The sequence below is a fragment of the Cicer arietinum genome, chromosome 8 (genome assembly GCF_000331145.2).
Source record: "Cicer arietinum cultivar CDC Frontier isolate Library 1 chromosome 8, Cicar.CDCFrontier_v2.0, whole genome shotgun sequence".
In the NCBI taxonomy this organism is placed as follows: domain Eukaryota; kingdom Viridiplantae; phylum Streptophyta; class Magnoliopsida; order Fabales; family Fabaceae; genus Cicer; species Cicer arietinum.
In genome coordinates this window covers 16,594,752-16,616,241 of record NC_021167.2, presented here as the reverse complement: position 1 = coordinate 16,616,241, position 21,490 = coordinate 16,594,752, and the positions used below count along the sequence as shown (strand labels likewise).

General features: G+C 31.8%; 2 protein-coding genes across 2 annotated transcripts; both read left to right on the top strand.

The window, feature by feature from the left end:
• The first annotated feature begins 2,314 nt into the window (after positions 1-2,314).
• Positions 2,315-2,746, top strand: LOC101513766 (uncharacterized). The gene has a single exon (XM_004513132.1). It carries the CDS (start codon positions 2,315-2,317, stop codon positions 2,744-2,746), a length of 432 nt encoding a protein of 143 aa, XP_004513189.1.
• A 15,656-nt stretch (positions 2,747-18,402) lies between these two features.
• LOC101511518 (probable receptor-like protein kinase At5g24010) lies at positions 18,403-21,372 on the top strand. The gene has a single exon (XM_004513129.4). The coding sequence runs from the start codon at positions 18,784-18,786 to the stop codon at positions 21,250-21,252; it is 2,469 nt and encodes an 822-aa protein (XP_004513186.1). The 5' UTR covers positions 18,403-18,783; the 3' UTR covers positions 21,253-21,372.
• The last annotated feature ends 118 nt before the right edge of the window (positions 21,373-21,490 follow it).

Genomic DNA, 21,490 nt, shown 5'->3' with positions numbered 1-21,490 from the left:
AGTGTTAAATGAGTATTAAAAATGGGGAATCTTTTAATAGCTGCATTTACTTAATGATTATGGTGAAAAGAGTTAGAATATGCTCATGCATTTCATAGTACATGGTGACCGCGATGGAGCCATGGTGATCTGTGAGCGATTGCACTCTAGAAAATCGTGTTGGTCTGTGAGAGACTGCACGCTAGTAAATTGTGCTGGTCTGTGAGCGACTGCACTCTTGTATGTCGTGCTGGTCTATGAGAGACTGCACGCTAGTAAATCGTGCTGATCTGTTAGAGATTGCACCTTGGTAATTAGTACTGGTCTGTGAGAGGCTGTACAATTATGATTTACGCCCTTCGAGGAGGGTTTTGGTTTGGAATTATGGAATCATGCATTTTGGCATATACGCATTGCATTAGAGTATTTGCCATGCGAGTTATGTTTGTTATACTATGATGATTGTATATACATATTCGGTTGTTGTTGTGATTTACCGTAATTGCTTTGAGGTGTGAAGTTAGGTTGATTAAGTTTTGATGTAATTATGTGTTCATAATTGATTTAATGAATATTCGAAGTGTTGATTGATTCAGAGCTATTTTAGAACTGAAAATCTGCATTTTCTCTGTTGTATTCGGCTATGACAGTGCAGTTTGTTAAAACTTCATTTTTCAACATTGTTTATGCATTTTTGGACATATGAAAACCCTTTCGAGGAGTATGCTAAGACGAAAGGTTCTTTTGAGCATTTGAAAATATAAGAATTTTCCTTTGTGATATTTGTTAATTTCGGTTGATGACCTTTACAATTATTGTGGAAATCTGGGCTTTGCCCTCAGATGAGAACCATGATCATCCTATCGGTTAGTACCCTGGAGATGGGAAAGTAGTTAGTCATACCTGACCGAAGCTATGTCAGAAGGATCTTGCGGGGGGCGTGGAGATCACCCAGGTTGTATAGTTTTTTGTAGCATGATCAGATTAGAGGGTTGTATAGGGTTTAACTGTCTTTCTTTTGTGGATGTATGTATTTCAATTTGAAAGACTGTACGTATACCTCATGTTGTCAGCTTGACTTTTATTTTGATGGGTCCTTGTACCATTTTTTGATACGACGTGGGGAAGTTAAAATTCTTGGGGCAGTGTTTTTGTACAGGTGTCTGCCGAGAATACTCCAGGGGTATGAGCTATGTCTGATAGGTCTCATAACCCCGGTGTATTTTGTCGTGTAAATACTTTGGGTTTGTATTTCAAAAACTATTTCCGCTGCTTGTAAATATTGTTGGCTTTTGTCGTTATGTTACGACTTAAATATTTCATCCAAAAGTATTTTCTTTGTTTTTTTTTTAAAAAAAGCATACACTCGTGCTGCTAAAAATCGGGGTGTTACATGTATGCTCCAGGTTTATATCTGAGATATATGCACAAGTAATAAAAGGACCATGAATTATTGTCAATGATGGATAATACAAAAGCTACATATCAACATTCTTCACAAAGCAGAAAAAAATAAGAATGTTCAATCAAGAACATTCTTGTTTCAAGTCTGAGTTGTCATAAGCCTCATTAAAGCCTATAAAAGAAACTCCAAGTTCAAGGAAAAATCAAAGTTTCAAATGCAAAACAATTCATCAATTACTTACAATCATACTCGAAAGTCTCTCACTCACATACATATAATCAGTTCTGTTTTTCTCATTTGATTACTAGAATCATTTTATTGTATTTCTATGTCAAAAGAATCTAAATTCAAACAATTGTTGAGCTTTGAACTAGTGGTGTAAAAACCGAGAACGTTATCTGTTTTAATACTTAGTGAAAATCTCACAAACTGTGAGGACTGGATCTAACCTGGATTGGGTGAACCAAGACAAATCTATGCGTGATTTCTCTCCCATTATCTATATTTATTTATAGTTTTTTTATTATTGAATTAAATAGATAAGTTAAATTGTGTATTTCTTACTAACCAAGAACGTTCTCCGTTTTCTGTTTTCATAACCAAGAACATTATCTGTTTTATGTTTTCACAACCAAGATTAATCTTGAGTTAAAATCTTTAAGTTTTAATAGGAAATTTTAAAACGGTGAATGTACAATTCAATCCCCCTTCCCTGTAAATTGACATTGCTACTTCAATATACATCGGAACTCTATCTCTAAAATATTAACACCTAAACAATGTTAGAGAAAAAGGTCTAGAAGAAAAATGTCAAAAGCTAAATACATTATAGAAGGAGGATCTTCAAACAGACTACCTTACTTTGATGACACAAATTATTACTTCTGGAAGAATAAGATACAACTATTTCTGAAATCACAAGATACAGGAATGTGGCGTATCATAACAGAAGGAAATTTCATTCCAAGAGTAAACCAAGCTGATCCAACATCAGATGAAAAAAGACAAGCAAACTGGACAACTGAAGATAAAAATAAGGTACTTCTAAATTCTAAATCTCAATTATTTTTATCTTGTGCTTTAAGTAGCGAAGAAAGCGAAAGAGTTGATAAATGCAACACTGCTAAAGAAGTATTGGACACACTACAAACCCATCACGAAGGAACAAGTCATATGAAAGAAACAAGGATTGACATAGGCATAAGAAAATTTGAACTATTTGAAATTAATGAAGGAGAAACCATTGATGAGATGTTCTCGAGGTTTACAACCATTGTAAATGAAATGCGTTCATTAGGGAAAGCATACTCATTACAAGATAGATTTAGAAAGATCATGATAGAGCCAGGCCAAGAGTCTTGAAGTGCTTGCGTTGGAAGAACTAATTGGAACTTTAAGAGAACATGAAGTGTTGTTACAAGAAGACTAACCAATCAAGAAAGGAAAAGCAATAACCTTAAAAGCATCCCAAGAAAGTGCACCATTACAAACATATGAAGACTCAGAAGAAATTGGATATGAAGATGCTGATGAAGAAATAACCCTTCTTACTAGAAGGATTCAAAGGATGGTGAGAATAAGAGACCAGGTCATGAAAGGATTCCCAAACAAAAAAGAAAATCCCGAAATGGAAGTAGACAAGAGAAAAATCCTATGTTTTGGATGTAATAAATTAGGACATTACAAAGTTGAATGTCCCTTAAGTAAAAAAGCACAGATAAAGTTTCCCTTCAAGAAGAAATCAATGATGGTTACATGGGATGATTCAGATGAATCTAATACAAAAGAAGGTGAAGATGCAAATATATACTTAATGGAAAACGCAGAGTAAGATCAGGTAACAAATTCTGAACTTTGTCCTTTGTGTGAACAAATGGAAAAACAATTTGATAATTTGCTAAATGATTGAAATTCTCTTGTAAAAAAATGTGGCTCTTTAAAATAATAGTTTCACAAAGAGAAATAAGAGAAAGAGAAATCTCATGCTATGGATAATGAACTTAAAAAGATCATTCAAGATCTGAAATAATCTCAGTTAAAAGTTTTAAAGTGAAAAGACAAGAAAATCAAGAATGTTCTGCAATGCAAAAAGAGAACGTTATCCTCAAAACTGAAGTTGAATTTCTTAAAAAAGACTTATCAAATTTTATTAAAGCTACTGAAACATTTCAAAAAAAATCATGGGATCTCAAGAAGGAATATTTGATAAAGCTGATCTTGGTTTTGATAAAACTCAAAAAACAAAAATGTATGAAAACTTCTTTCTCCCTAAAAGAAAAGAGGACAAATGCAAAATCAATGTTCATATTTCAGTAAAATTGGAAATCCCAAATTTGCATGTTATTTTAAGAAAAAAGGAAAAAATTGAAAACAAAAGAATTTTTAGAAATGAAGAACGTTCTGGAACAAAACAGAACCATCTGAAATTTTATCAGAACCAGCTACGAAGATATTTAAAACTCATATTTTCAAACCTTCTCAACCAACAACAAACTGTTCTTATTGTTAAAAGTTTGGACACTATGAATCCACCTATTTTGTTAAAAAATGATCAAGCTTTAAAACTAACTATCAAGAACTCAAAACCAAGTGGGTACCTAAAATGAATATAATACCTCATGCAGGTTGGATCTCAAAGTGTCAAGAAAAATCCATGAGTTTTGGACAGTGACTGCTCAACACATATGGTAGGTGATAAAAACTGCTTCATGTCGTTTGTCAAGAAAGATGGAGATTCTGTAACTTTTGGGAACAATAATCAAGCTCAAATTAAAGGTAAATGAACCATTGGTAAGAAAAATTATGCTCAAATAACTGATGTTCAATATGTGGAAGGATTGAAACATAATCTCTTAAGCATAAGTCAACTATGTGACAATGGTTTTGAAGTTATTTTCAATCCTAACCTATGTGAAGTCATAAAAACAAATTCTGAGGAAGTTCTTTTCTCTTGAACTAGAAAGAAAAATCAATATGTATTATATCTTGAGGAATTACCCGATGAATCATGTTTTATGTCCATCGATAAAGACAAATAGATTTGGCATAAGTGAATAGGTCATATAAGCATGAAAACAATTTCAAAAATTTCAAAATTAGATTTTGTTAGAGGCTTGCCTAAATTGAATTTTGATAAAGATAAAGTATGTGAAACATGTGTAAAAGGAAAGAAAGTCAAAAGTAGCTTTCATTCAAAGGATTTCATATGCACAAACAGAATTATTGAACTGTTTCACATAGATCTTTTTGGCCCCATCAAAACAACAAGTTTAGGAGGAATGAAATATTGTTTTGTTGTTGTTGATGATTTTTCTCGATACATTTGGGGTTCTTTTCTTAAAACAAAAGACGATGCATTTGATGCCTTCAAAATCTTTTGTAAAAAGTTTCAAAATGAAAAAGATTTTAACATCGTTTCTGTAAGAAGTGATCATGAAGGGAAATTTATAAATGCATCTTTCAAAACCTTCTTTGATGAACTTGGTATTTCTGAGAATCTATCTTGTACGAGAACTCCTCGACAAAATGGAGTTGTTGAACAAAAAAATAGAACACTACAAGAAATGGCAAGAACAATCTTTGAAGAATCTAATGCTGAAAAGTAGTTTTGGGCTGAAGCTATCAACATTTCATGGTACATCTTAAACCGTGTAACAATAAGAAAAATTATCAACAAAACACCATACGAAATCTGGAAAAACAGAAAGCCTAACATCTCATATTTTCATATTTTTGGATGTTATTGTTACATTTTAAACAACAAAAAGAACCTTAGAAATTTGATGCAAAATCACACAATGCTATCTTTTTGGGTTACTCAAATGATTCTAAAGGATATCGAGTTTTCAATTGAAGAGCTAAAATCGTTGAAATCAGTATGCATATATTGTTTGATGAATTTGATGATCTTGACTTAAGTAAAAAAGATTATGAAGAGGAAGAACATTTTGGACAACAACAACAGACTGTTTCCCAGGAAACCGAGATTGATAAACAATCTCTGTTTCATACTCCTCCTAAAAGCTAGAGAACAATAAGTGATCATTTTCAAAATCAAATCATTGGAGATAGAGTTGATGGGGTTAGAACCAAAATGTCATTCAGGGATGATATAACTAACAACATGACAATGATCTCCCAAATAAAACCAAAATCAATCAAAGAAGCCATAGTTGATCAATCTTGAATAGATGCGATGAAGGAAGAACTTATTCAGTTTGAAAAGAATGAAGTTTGGAACCTTGTACCGGATCCACAAGATCAAACTATCATTGGAACAAGATGGGTCTTTAGAAATAAGCTGAATGAAGAAGTTAAAGTTATAAGAAACAAACCAAGATTGGTTGCCCAAGGGCACAATCAAGAAGAATGTATTGACTGTAAGAACAGAAGTGCGCCTAAGAGTGGGGGTGAATTAGGTGTTTAGAAATTTTCTTGTTTTTAGAGATTTACTGTTTGATTTTTCTGATTTAAGATAGTGTATGGAAAAGATAAATGGCAAACAAATAAATAACACAAAGATATTGTCCTGGTTCCCCTTATAACCAAGGGTACATCCAGTCCTCTTGCACACCACAAGATATTTTCCACTATTGTTAGAATAAGTACAAGTCCCACCCTAGGACCTTTGTTACAAACTCCTAACAATCACCTTAAGATAGCACACCACTATCTTAGTTTACAAAACTTGAAGAAAGAACACCATTTTCCTCAATTTACAACACTTGAAGAAAGTACACCACTTTCTTCAATTTACAACACTTGAATGGTTTAACAATATTGATTTTGAATTAGATCAATATGATATAATAGGTGATGTACAATGATAACAATCCAATATAATTTCAAGTACACTAGAGAACTTTTCTCAATGATATGAAAATGTAAAATCTGCACTTGAAATATAAAAGTGAAACTTTGTTTAAATCAAAACATTTTAGAAAGTTTGTTCAAGGTTTGGTTATAGGATTGGTTATGTTTGATCTGAAGTTATGGTGTATTTATACTCCATAAACATCTCTTCAGATTCATGGCCATTGATCCAAGAGGTTTGATGAAGAAATGCAATGATCCGGAACCGTTTCAGAATTGAAAAATTGCATTGTTTCCAGGTGTATTCGAATACAGCTTGTGTGTAGTCGAATACACATCCTTTTAACTTTCAGTTTTATTTGAATTTTGAAGCTGGTACTCGAATACACATTCTTGTATTTGAATACAGATGTTTGAAGATGTTCAGATTTAGCTACTGACTTGTCTGTATTCGACTACAACATGTTGTATTCGAATACAACATTGTATTTTGCCAAAAATATTATTTTCAAACATTATTTATATATTTTTACTTTTTGAAAATCCTTTTGATGCATATTCTAAAATGAAAGGTTCTCATGTGCATTTGAAATATACGAATATTAGATTGCATCATGTACCTTTACATTATTAACTTCTAGCATATTTTCTCATAGTTGTCTTTGATGTTTGACTTCTTTTTGAGCTTGCAACTTGATCACTTTCCTTGGTCTTTGTCTTCATCAAAAACATGTAATTTACATTGACTACGATGAAACATTTGCCCTAGTTGCAAGGTTAGAAGCTATAAGAATTCATCTTGCATATGCATCTCATAAACTTATCAAACTTTTTCAAATGGATATTAAAAGTGCATTTTAAAATGAACAAGTTTATGTACGTCAACCCCCTGGTTTTGAAGATTAGTCAAAACCAAATCATGTTTTCGGACATACCAAACCTATATATGAATTAAAAACAAGCACCAAGAACATGGTATGAAAGATTAAGTTCTTTTTTAATCAAAAATTGATTTTCTAGAGGAAAAATTGACACTACACTCTTTACGAAAACTGATAAAAATGATTTACTTATTGTTCAAGTGTATTTTGATGATATTATCTTTGGATCAACTAATGAGAAAATGTGTGATGCTTTTTCGAAACTCATGTAACATGAATTTGAAATGAGTATCATGGGAGAATTGAGGTATTTTCTTGGCTTGCCAATTAAGCAACATAAAGATGACATTTTTATATGTCAAGAAAAATACATTAAAGATATTTTATCAAAATATAAAATGAACGAAGCTAAAATCATGACTACTCTCATGCATTCATCCTCCTCATTAGACAAAGATGAAAATGGAAAATCCAGTTTTGAAAAAGAATACATTGAAGTAGCAATGTCGATTTACAAGGAATGGAGTTTGAGTTGTAAATGTTCTTATTTAAAAATTCCTGAAAAAACTTAAGGTTTTAACTTAAGAATGATCTTGGTTAAGAGATTAGAAAACGGAGAATCAGAAATTCCTGAAAGAACGTACTTGGTTAGATTAAAATCAGAAATTCAGTTTATATTTTTAACTTAAATGATTACTGAGGCTTAATAAACAAGGAGATATGAGAAAGAATACCACACACAAATGTATCCTGGTTCACCCAACTTGGGCTACGTCCAGTGCGCATAACTGTGAGATTTTCCACTAAGCGTTTAAAACAAAGAACTTTCTTGGTTTTATAGCACCTAGCTCAGATCAACTTTGATTTGTTACAAACTTAATTTCTTTCCACCCAAAAAGAGATTAATCAGGTCACCTATACTAAACTCTTATAGTTCGAGGCTTACAATAATGATGAGATTGTTTTTGACAGAATCTGAGATGTCTCAATTCTTGTTTGAGATTCGATTCCTTACAAAGAATTCAATACAATAACAAAAGAGTATTGAAATATAATCAGAACTGATTCTTTCTTGAGAAAGTGAGAATTTCAAGTAAGTGAATGTGAATGATTTAATGAGACTTGTTAGCACTTGAACTTCTACAATTTTCCTGAGTATTGGCCTTCCTTTTGTAGGCGTTTTAGAGCAATTAATAATGGTCGAAAGAGCTGTTGGTAGTTCTTTGTCTGTTTTGACCAAAACCAAATACAAATATTTCAGCCTTTTGAATACTTTTGAACTCTATTGACAGGGTTGATTTATTTGTTCTTGATCATATTTCTCTTGTGTTTAATGATCATTTGTACTTCAGATATATTTGTTGATATCTTTGCTTCGATCTGGAATTTTGATTATGTCAAAACAGATTGGAGAATGATGATGAACTTCTGCAGAATTTTAATGAAAGTTCTGGAGATTAATAATCAATCTGGAGTTCTAGTCTTTTAACTTTCTGAAGATTGATGATCAATCTGGAGGTTCAGTCTTGATCATTCTGGATGTCTTCTTGACTAGTATGGATGTCTTGTACAATTTGAGATCGTTTTATTCTCTTGACAGTCAAGCTGGAGAAGGTTCAAACATTTTTGAACTTGCTTGATTCATGACCATTTCTCTTTGTGATTTGAATGGTTTCTTTGATTAGCATGGATCCTACTTGGTCCTTGTCAAGTACTGATAACATAAGTGTAAATTCCAGAGGCAAAATCTTCTTTGAACTAGTAGAGATTGATTGATCTTTAGGTTGTGATGATCGTTCTTGATCCTGGAGAACATTCTCCGTTTTCACAGATTTTGTCCAGAACGTTCTCCTTTCTTACTTGTTTAGTTTTTATCTTTTATTGCTAATTTATTTGCTTTGCTTGTTTCCTATCTTTGAATTAATCCACTCAAAAGCACAGGTTAAATTAACATAACATTTAGAATCATAATTAACATTCTTAATTAACCTTTGTTTATTTTCATCAAAACTTAATTTGAGAGTTTGTCTTAACATACAGGGGAATGATAGGTTCTTTGCTTTATTTAACTGCTAGTAGACCTGACATTGTGTTTGCAGTAGGATTATGTGCTAGACTTCAATCCACACCAAAATAATCTAATTTATCTACTGTAAAAAGAATTTTTCAATATCTTGTTGGTACTACTGATCTTGACCTTTGGCATATAAAAGTTCTCATTTGGATCATGTAGCTTACTGCGATGATGATTATGCTGGAGACAAGATTGAAAGAAAAAGCACAGCTGGTGCATGTCAGTTTCTAGGAGAGGCATTAATAAATTGGTTGTGCAGAAAGCAAAATAAAATTGCTTTATCGACAACCAAAGCTGAATATGTCTCAGGTGCAAACTGTTGTTCTCAAGTTCTCTGGATAAAAAATCAACTTGAAGACTTCTTTGTAAGTTATTCAAACATCTCAGTTTACTGTGATAATACTAGTGCTATAAATCTTTCAAAGAATCCTATTCAACATTCAAGATCCAAGCACATTAAGATAAAACATCATTTTATATCGTGATCATGTAAATAAAAAGAAAGTTGAATTAATCTTTGTAGATACTCAAAAACAACTTGCTGACATTTTTACAAACCTCTTGTAGAGGAAAGTTTTAATTTTATCAAAGAAAAACTGAGAATTATCAAAAAGTCAGTCAGTTTGCATTAATTTTTTTTTTTTTTTGAAACCAAGAAGGTTTTTGGTTTGTTTCAATAATTATGCGTTTTTCTTTCATCATTCTTCGTTTCTCTTCACAAAATCAACAAAAGCGCCTTTTTGTGTGGCATTAATTACAAGTGTTCCCTTGTCTGCAAAAGCAACTGTCGCGTTGTAAACCTCAACCCCTATTTTTCTTTTTTCCAATAACCATCTGTCACTTCACCTTTCCTCCACAAAAGCAAAATTTCTACAACTCCTCCACTTCCACACGCACAAAAAATACAACTTCATCATCACGATTTTTCATCTTCTCCAAAAATACAACTTCATCTTCTCCAAAACTCAAAATCGTTTCTGCAAAAATCTCAACAATGGCTCGTACAAAAATGTCTGCTAAGAAGAACCCTTGTCCCAACACACCCTCATCTTCATTATCTCCACCATCTTCTCCGTTCCTCAATCGTTCACCTTCACCACCACCTAGACCCACTCCTCCAGAAGAATCATCAGAAAACACATTCTCAGACTATTTGTCCTCATCCCCAGACTCAAACCATAATCCTATTTCTCTAAATCCGTTATCAATCGTACTTCCCCCTCTCTTCCAAAGCCCAACTCCTAATCTTTGTGAAATTCCTCCGCATTTACGAAAACCTAATGCCGCCCAAAGAAGGTTCATGCGTGTATTGGCAGGAATAAGAACATCTACAACTAAACGCTCTGATCCTACTGTATACACCATTTCTGATAGTGATGATTCCGAGCATGATGTTCCCCCCCAAACCTACTCAAACATCTCCTCAAACTGAACCTTCTCAATCAACTCCCTACATCAGAAAAAGAAATTTATCAAAGAAATTTTTACATCTTCAAAACCCTCAACTACTTCAAAATCCTCATCCTCCTCTCAAAAAATAACCACTTCGAAACCCACAACCCTAAAAACGAAAACAACTATAACCCTATCCCAATACTTGGCTAAAAAAAACTAAAAAAATTCCCAAAAACTCAAAAAACCTTATTGTTCTCGAACCCAAGAACATTTCCCTAAAAAACCTGCTTCATGGGAATGTTCTCCATCTAGAACTCTTTCACCAGAACATTCTCCACAAAACACTATTCCTCAAGAATGTTCTTGCCCCCCCACCCCCTCCCCCGCCCCCACTGAATCAAATCCCATCCCATTTGGACCCAAACTCCGCATTCCACCACTCATTCCTTCCTTCCAAAATACAAAGATGTATGAAGAAAAATCAGCTGAAAGATCCATTGGTATGGTAGAGTTTTATGCTTGACAATCTGACAGTTGAAGGCCAACTCTATCAAACACCACACTGGTGTCCTAAGTTGGACTCCATTCCTTCAAATATCTAAATGTTTTTACCTTGATGTGGTGATGGCATTTTATTGCAAAGCCCAAACTTTTCCTAAGAAATCACTTCTAGTGACTAATCTCAAAAGCATTGAGATAAGACTAACCCCTAATATCCTTGCATCTATTCTTGATATTCCAAATGATGGTCCTATTGTTTTTGGAAAGAATTGGTACTCAGTTCTGAACCTAAACAAAAAGGAAGTTATTTCTAATTTGTTCCAAGTGGGCTGAAAAGATTACCTCAACACATCTCTCAAGCCCCTTTCTAATGTGTTCAACAACATCAATCAACACTCCATCTTGCCTCATTGTGGGAGTCACGAGTACGTCTCCGACAATGACGCATTGATCATCTATCACCTCCTCAATTGCAAGAGAATTAATCTTCCACACATCAGTATTCAGAACATGATCGCTGCCACCAATAAGGATTATAAGAGAAACATTGTCCCGTATGGCATGGTTCTCACAAAAATCTTTAGGTATTTCAACATTCCTTTATCATCTAAAACATCTACTATCAAGATATCCAAGTTTTCTTCCAAAAATATTTCCCACATGAAAAACAATCTTCTACTCGAAACATTCCAAAATTTGTGATGACCTCCACCATAAATAAATGCAAACGATCGGCCCGACAACCTGATGCGACCTCTATTCCAGAAGAACATTCTCCACCACATCCAACCACTACTCAAGAACAATCTCCATCAAATCCCAACATCACCACTGCTCTAGAACATTCTCCAACAAATCCCAAAAACATCACTGCTCAAGAATGTTCTCCACCCTGTACATCTTCCACTATTTCTCCTCAAGAACATTCTTCACCTCCAACAAACATTCTCCATTTTCCCTATATTCCACCTAGCATACCCTTATCATTTGACCACACAACCACTGAGGTTCCTGCCTTCCACCACACCTTTAATCCACTTCTTTAGAGTGACATGTGCTCTCAACTCCCCTTCCATCCTACTTCACTCATGCCACATGCCTTCGTCTCCCCTCAAAAAACCAATTCATCTATTTTTGGCATAAGTCAGTTTTTGGTTTTTCTTGACACCCATGGCTCGTCTATCCATGCTCCCAAATCCCTAGCAACTGCCTTTCCTACCATTGCCACTTCTTTTGCCACATTATCATCCTTTTGCACTGCCACTGCCCCCACACACAACACTTTACCATGTACACCTAAGGATGAATCCTAACGCCCTGCCAAACGTCCCAGAGTTGAGAAGGACTTAACCAACAAAACAATCCTAGCTTCCCTCCAAATAATCATGGCACGAGAAGCGTATCAGGATAAAAAGTATGCCATTTTGCGGGATTGGATGGCAACTCAGCTTGCTCTCAAGCTAGGAATTGATCATCCTCAAATACATCCTCCCCCCTCCTTCCTAGTTGTTCCAAATTCGTCATATCTTCATCATCTGAGGGATCTTCTCTGTCTCTTTCTAAATAGGAGTCCTTTGCCATTTTTCGCCCACTCCTTTTTGCCTTGAAAAAAAGGGAGAATTACTTTAGATTTTATGTAATCAGATATGTACTCAGAAGTCTTTTTGTAAATTGAACTTCGTTATTTTTTCCTTGCTTAAATCATCTGTATCATTCATTTTAATACATCAATGAAATTTATGTTGGTTCAAAAATGTATAGCGCATTATGAGGGGGAAGCTTTTAAGCTCTTTATGATTAAAATTAGAATCAAAATTAAAATCTTAAATAAGATGTTTGTCATCATCAAAAAGGGTGAGATTGTTAAGACAAAACCTCAAATTAGCGTTTTGATGTAAACAAGCAAAGGTTAATTAAAAATTCTAATTAGGATTCTAAATGATATGTTAATTTAACACGTTTTTGTTAGTGTGATAATCAAAGATAGGTACTAAACATTACAAGCAAAATCACATTTAAAAAGGAAGCAAAAATACATAGACAAAACGGAGAACGTTCTTGACAGAAGTCTGGAAAACGAAGAACGTTCTCCCCAGTTTTGAAATTAACAAGAACAAATGATCTCCTCTGTTGAAGAAAGAATTGCTCCTAGATTTTACAATCATGTTATTAGTAATCTTTAAGGAAAATACATGGTTCATCTCAGCAAAAGAATCACTCCAAAATGCAAAGCATAAAAGCTATGGTTCATGATGAATCAAGCAAGATTATTCTCCATATTCAAGAATGATAATTCTTTAGTTTGATTGGCAAGATCGAAGAACGTTCTTGAAGTGTATATTTTTGCTTTATATCTGAGATATATGCACAAGTAATAAAAGGATCATGAATGACTGTCAATGATGGATAATACAAAAGGTACAGATCAACATTCTTCATAAAGTGGAAAAGTGAAGAATGTTCTGTCAAGAACATTCTTGTTTCAAGTCTAATTTTATCCACAAGCTTGCACTTGACAGTTGGACGATTTCCAACGGTCATATGAGTTGTCATTAGCCTCATTGAAGCCTATAAAAGGAACTACAAGCTCAAGGAAAAATCAGAGTTTCAAGTGCAAAGCAATTCATCACTTACTTATAATCATACTCGAAAGTCTCTCGCTCACATACATAGAATAAGTTCTGTTTTTCTTATTTGATTCCTAGAATCATTCGATTGTATTTCTCTATCAAAATAATCTAAACTCAAACAAGTGTTGAGCTTTCTTAGATTCTGACAAAATTATTTAAATCATTATCGTGTAAACTCAAGACTATAGTATTGAATATAGCTTGAGTAGTTTCTAGAAAATCTTTTTATGATAAAAGGTAAAGTGTAAACATCCTCTCAAAAGGTTGAAAGGTAGTCTATTGAATTCATTTCCGGGTAGAAAGGTAGAGTTGTGTAAAAGATCAAGGTTGATCTGAATGGGTGGTGTAAAAATCAAGAACGTTCTCTGTTTGAGCATTTAGTGGAAAAGTCTCACAAACTGTGAGGACTGGACGTAATTCGGATTTGGTGAACCAGGATAAATCTCTGCGTGATTTCTCTCCCTTTATCTATATTTTTTTTACACTCTTTTGATTATTGAATTAAATAGATAAGTTAAATTGTGTGTTTCTTACTAACCAAGAACGTTATCTGTTTTCTGTTTTCACAACCAAAAACATTATTTGTTTTCTGTTTTTTACTAACTTGAGTTTTTTAGGGTTTAGGGTTTAGGGTTTTCACAACCAAGAATTGTGTGTTTCTTACTAACTTGAGTTTAAATCTTTAAGTTTTAACAGGAAATTTTAAAAAGATGAATTTATAATTCAAACCCCTCATTCCTTGTAAATTGACATTGCTTCTTCACCATTAACTACCATTGTGTAATTAAAAATTAATATTATTAAAAGTTATTAAAATGATCATCGTCTTTTACCACTTACTCTCAATTTAGTCCATATATTTACCTTCATTTTTACAAATTAGTCTTTACCAAAATCAACATAAAAAAAAAATCAAAAAATGACTTTAGCTATCAAGGTTATGTAACAATCTTCAAAACTTATAACTCAAATACAACATAAAAATTAGCAAAATAAAAACCATCAATTGCAAAAATATTATTTCCTCCCTCCTAAAATAATTGAGTCATTTGATCATTTCACATATATTAAGAAAAATGTCAATAAAAGAGAGAAGATACTATTTTTACCAAATTATCTTTGTTAGGTATTTGATGGATTATTAATATCATATATGCATAGTAAAAGATGTTGCATTGAAAGTGATGCAAATAATATTAATTAAAGAGTACAATTGAAAAGAAATGCATCAGAAATTGAAATAGTGAATTATTTTATGATAATTTGTTTTACAAATGGATCAATTCAGGGCGTCTTAAACATTTTGGAGTCACTGTTCTAATTTAAAAATTTAAACCTCCAATTAAAAAAAATACAAATTTAATAATTAAAAAATAAAATAAAATAAATTTTAGTCTTTATAAAATTTCAAAATGTTATTTAATCTGTATAAAAAAAGTTTCCATTTTTTTAGTTACTATTTTTTTAATTCATTTTTAATCTCTATTTTTTTTTAAAGTCTACAAAATTGATAGTTTTAATCTTAAAAAGAGTTCTAATAAAATCAAAATAGAGACTTGAATTAAATAAAAAAAATATTTAGGAATTAAACTTGAAATGTCCTAATTTTATAAGGATTAAATATATATTTAATCCAAAAAAAACTGACTCTTATTTTATTATATTATAAAATAAAATAAAAACTTGAGACTTGAGAGCTCGTTGCTATTGGACTCTATGCAAGCCCAATAATCAATCCCGAATCAATTATTTTAAAACAAAAAATGAGAAAAGTTTTGTTAAAACTATTTTAACATTAATAAATTTACTTACATATTTGAGTTACGAAACCTATTTGGTGGTGGTTTTTTCAACCAAAAATTCTATAAACTTTCATTTCAACCACTTAATGCGGCCAACCAAAGTAGACTATGGACCATTAATGATTGCTACATAGACTCAAATGCAAATCAGCACCATTTCCACTTCCGTTCTTGAAAGTTTAATAAAGTCATTTGATATTATATTCAGTTCAAAAATTGTTCCAACTTTAATTAATATCCCACTCAGATGTTGATAATTATCCATTTAAAGTGGACTTAAATTCACTTCTAAAAAGCAAACTCAAAGTATAAAAGTGTCTATATATAAAATATAAGGAATGTATTAAATATGAGAGTAACTTTATAATTAGAGGATGAGATAGTTAAATTTTGACCACACAATTATATATAATCATTGTAATTAAATGAAAAAGTCATGTGATTTTTTAAGTGATCATTTATCACTTAAATAATTCTTAATCTTGACCATATACATGCATGTCATAATTAACTATTTTATTGTGAAATTCATCTTATTTGATATGCTATATATATATATATATATATATATATATATATATTGAGGAGTGCAAACAACACACTCTTTAACACTTGATTTTTAATGGTCAAAATTTACATAAGTCTTACTATATTTTATGAGTTCCATATGAATTTAATGGGATCTCTATAGAATTTAATCAATAAAAAAAAATTTAAAAACTGTGTTAAATATTATGTTGAAAGTATTATTCATATACATTTGACCTTCTAGAAGCTTTAGTAAAAAAGAGGTAAAGTTAATTTGATAAATATTGAATTTTAAATGAAATGACCTCTCAAGGAAAAAATATGAAATGAATAATATTTAACGATTAAATTAGTTTTTAGTAAAAAAAGGTAAAGTTAATTTGATAAATATTGAATTTTAAGTGAAATGACCTCTCAAGGGAAAAAAAAATGAAATGAATAATATTTAAAGATTAAACTAGTTTTACATGTGAGAAACCAAACATTTATATTATGATTAATATTTTTATTGGAGTCACAATTTTAAGTTGTTAAATCTTAATTTAAGTCACAAATATTAATATTTTTAAGTTGAACATCTTGTTTTTAGTTCAAATTCAATACATCACAATTATATATGAATTTATGGTAATATTTACTATCATTTCTATTTATCCATTAAAAAAACAATCACACTAATATATCTCAATTGATAAATATAAAACCATTGATACACATGAATTTAAGTTCAAACTTTTATTATTTTATTTATTTATATTTAAAGTGTGTTATTTTATCCACTAAATTATTTAATAAAAAAAATTATATAATCATAATTTTAGCAAAATTAAAAATAGAGGAGTGCTCCATATTGGCATTATTTACTTTGTTTCATATGCATACTTACAATTATTAATTTAATATGCTTATAAACAAAAAACTTAATATAATAATCATTATTAACTTAATATCATAATATCATAATATCAGTATAGTTACAACGGAGGAATGAATTAGAGTAAAATTTTATAATTTTAAAAATTATTTTCAAATATTGATATAATACATAGACTAATATATTTATTTATTTATTAAAATAAACCCGTAAACTATCCGAACAAGTGGATAATACATAAGTAATCTTCCTTTCCAAAGGTGCACCAAAAGAAAGTTGCATTTTGGTTTGGCAAACATGAACAAGATAGGTACTTTCAACTTTTTCCTATACAAAAATTAAACATTTATTTTTACGTGAATTCTTTGATACCTTAAAAAAAATTAACTCATCAAATTGTCCCATAATTGTAGGAGTCGTATATTTATAGGCAAATAACATTCTAAAATTGAAGTACGTTGGATAAAATAGTAATTATGTTAATTTGTACCGTTAATCAAATTCACGTGAACTACTGCTTATGTGGCGAGCTTAGTTGTTAACCAAGTCATTGCCGCATAAGAGAGAGATTAATGTGTCCCATTTTAAAAACACGGGGTTAATTTACTCGATTTAAAAAGTAAAATTTAAACTCGTTTTTAAACTGAAACTCTATCTTCATTGTAGCTGTAACATCTTTATCTATATAATTCTTGTGTTCTTCTTCCTCCATGATTTCATATCTTTTTCTTCCAATAATTTTTATTTATATAGTCCATTCTTCTTCCTTCTCTACCTTGCTCAAATCATAGAAAATGAAAGAGCCAAGAACCACTTATCTTCCTTCCTCTAGAAATAAAAGCTTGGACTAGATGATTCTCAAATATTATTGTGAAAAAAAAGTGTTGTTAGAGTTGCTGCAAGTAACTTAAGAAGAAATTTGGAAAATAATATTTTTAATGTCTCCCATTTCGTTTCCCCATTTTCCCCATTTTCGTTTCCCTATTTCCCCCGATTTTCTTCCTCATTTTTTTTTACTATAATTTCAATGTTTGCTCAATTATTTCTCCAATTTCTTTAATTTTCTCCCCAAAATTGAGGCAGAAAGCCATACCCAAACTAAGGCACAACAAGAACAAAGAAAAACTAAAATACCATTTTGATAATTTGGATCCACTCATGTAGATCAAATGTTGTTTCAAGAGATACATGTCCAAGAAGATACATAAGGAACTAAAAAAAAGAAATGATAACTCATGAACTCTATTGCAATTTTTAATATAACTATGGAGACCAAATTGCTAGTAAGTGAACAGTTTCAACGACTGACTTATGTATATTTGTATATATCAATAAAAAGGATTTTAGTAAAAATTATATTATTATGTATACATCCATCAAATAAGGTGCAATCCAAAATTATTTATCTATATATCCGTCAAATACTGTATAGTACAAAAGAGTGTTACGTAGAATTTTATGCTTATATCTCATATTTATCGTTTTGCCAATCACACAAGAAACATATAATTCATCTTATTTTAATTTCACATATTTTAATCCTTCATAAAGAATCCACTAAATCTACCAAACTGACATCAACAGAAATACCAACCTGAATCTTGTACATTGAGTTCATGATGCATCAACACATAAAGACACATTTCATGTGAAACAATCAAAAAGGTTTTTCTTAAACACTACCACTAATAAAATGAAAGTAACACCATTCCCTTTTACTTAAGTGACCACCAAACCAGACCAAACCAAACCAAATTCATCTTCATGTACTGTTTCTTTTCTTCATTCATTATTCCCAAAATAGTTTAGTTGTCAATTAATTTTTTCAAAACTCTTCAGTTTCTAGTTTCTCTTCATTCATTATTCTTCAAAACTTCTCAAAAACCATAACTTTCTTCTTCCATGAAGACTCAAAAGTTGATTAAACTCTCCATTCTTCTAATTTTCATTCCATTTTCATTATCTTCATTCATTCCTATAAATAACTTTCTTCTCAATTGTGGATCAAACACAAATGCTTCCATTTTCAATAGACTTTTCATTGGTGATTCTACTAAACAAGATTCAATTTTTCTCTCTTCACACAAATCAATTTCACTCACCAACCAAAACCCATCTTCAAATTTACCTACTTTGTATCAAACAGCAAGAATTTTCACCAACAATGGAGGAACCTACAAATTCATCTTGAGAAAAAATGGTACCCTTTTTGCTCGTTTTCATTTCTCATCTTTTAAGGGTCATGGTTTTGATCTTAAAGATGCAAACTTTAGTGTTTTTGTTGGTGGAAAATTGGTTTTAAGAAACTTCAATTTCCATTTCAAGATTAGTAGTAATAATAATAATGATGATGATGATGTAATTATTAAAGAGTTTATTTTGAAAGTGGTGTCAAATTTTGTTGAAATTGTGTTTAGACCTGTTAATGATTCTTGTTTTGGATTTGTTAATGCTATTGAAGTGTTTTCTGTTCCTGAAGATTTTGTTGTTGATTATGGAGCTAGGTTTATTGGTCCTTATGGTGTTGTTGAGTATAAGAATCTTTCTAATCAAGTTTTAGAAACTATTCATAGGATTAATGTTGGAGGATTGAAATTAACACCTTTTAACGATACCCTTTGGAGGACTTGGATTCCTGATAAGGAATTTTTGGTTTTTAAGGATTCGGTTAAGACGGTAGTGAGCACTCACACACCGAATTATCAGAAAGGAGGCGCGACTCGAGAGATCGTGCCCGATAATGTTTACATGACTGCTCAAGAGATGAATAGGAATCAATCCATTTTAGCTTCAAAATTTAACATAACATGGAATTTTCCTGTGGAAAATGGTGGTGTTCGACATTTAGTTCGGTTGCATTTCTGCGATATTGTTAGTCCTTCGCTTAATTTGCTCTACTTTAATGTTTATATCAACAGATATTCTGCGTATAAGGACGTTGATTTGTCGTCCCTTACATTCCATACGCTTGCTTCTCCAATCTATGTTGATTTCGTTGTAGATTCTAATGATTCGGGTGTCATTCAAATAAGTGTTGGCCCTTCTGATCTTAGTAGTTCTATGAGGATAAATGCTATACTCAATGGCGCCGAGATAATGAAATTCGTCAATGTTACAGATTTAGATTCACACGTTTCTTCTCAGAAGACAAGGTTTTTGTTGGTTTTGGTGTGTTCGATTGTTGGAGGAATTGTTATTTTAGTTTTAGTTATAGCGTTTTTTCTAGTTCGTCTCAGTCGCGGAAAGAAGAAACTGAAACAAAGGACAGTTGAAAGTGTAGGATGGACGCCTTTAGGCGTGTTCGGAGGAAGTTCGCTTAGTCGAATGTCTGAAGGATATTTTGGATTGAACAAAATCCCTTTTGTTGATATAAAATTAGCAACTAACAATTTTGATAAAAGTCTAATTATAGGAGCTGGTGGATTTGGTATGGTTTACAAAGGAGTGTTGAAAGACAATGTGAAAGTTGCTGTCAAAAGAGGTATGCCAGGATCAAGACAAGGTCTACCAGAATTCCAAAGCGAGATAACAATATTATCGAAGATTCGCCATCGCCATCTTGTTTCGCTAGTTGGATTTTGCGAAGAAAATTCGGAAATGATCCTTGTCTATGAGTATGTTGAAAAAGGCCCACTCAGAAACCATTTATATGGTTCAGAAGGATTTGAACCTTTGTCGTGGAAGAGACGTCTCGAGATATGCATCGGTGCTGCTCGAGGTCTACATTATCTTCACACTGGTTTTACACAAGGAATCATCCATCGCGACATTAAATCGACCAACATTTTGCTCGACGAAAATTATGTTGCTAAGGTTGCTGATTTTGGTCTTTCAAGATCCGGACCTTGTATTGATGAAACTCATGTGAGTACAAATGTCAAAGGTAGTTTTGGTTATCTCGATCCGGAGTATTTTCGCAGGCAACAACTTACTGATAAATCAGATGTTTATTCGTTCGGAGTTGTGCTATTCGAAGTTCTTTGTGCTAGACATGCTGTTGATCCGCAACTCGATAGGGAACAAGTGAATTTAGCAGAATGGTCGCTTAAATGGCAGAAAAAAGGTATGTTAGAGCGTATCATCGATCCTTACCTCGTCGGTAAGATCAACGAAAGCTCGTTGAAGAAATTCAGCGAAACAGCTGAGAAATGTTTGGCTGAATATGGTGTTGATAGACCAAGTATGGGTGATGTGTTATGGAATTTGGAATATTCACTTCAGCTGCAAGAAAGTGATCAAGAAGTGAATGAAATAATTCATGAGAATCGTCCAAGAAGCATAAGAATAGAAAGAGATTATGACAACAATATTTATTCAGATATAAGTGCTACCAAAGTTTTTTCTCAACTAATGCATAGAGAAGGAAGATAGTCATAGGAACTTATATATTTATATTTTTGTCTATAAATTTTATTTTATTTTGTGGAATGTATAGTGATAAGCATGGACATTGATAGTTTCTTAAAAAGATTTGGACAATCTTTTTTTCTTTTTCATGTTGTGTAACTTTATCTAACAAATGTTCAGTATTTGTATTTATTGAAGAGCTGAACATTTTTTATAATTGTAACTTCATTCTCTAATGAAGTCATCTTCCACAATTATATAT

What these genes read in the sequence shown, in the direction of transcription:
- LOC101513766 (XM_004513132.1), top strand. Translation starts at nt 2,315, where the DNA reads ATGTGGCGTATCATAACAGAAGGAAATTTCATTCCAAGAGTAAACCAA.
- LOC101511518 (XM_004513129.4), top strand. Translation starts at nt 18,784, where the DNA reads ATGAAGACTCAAAAGTTGATTAAACTCTCCATTCTTCTAATTTTCATT.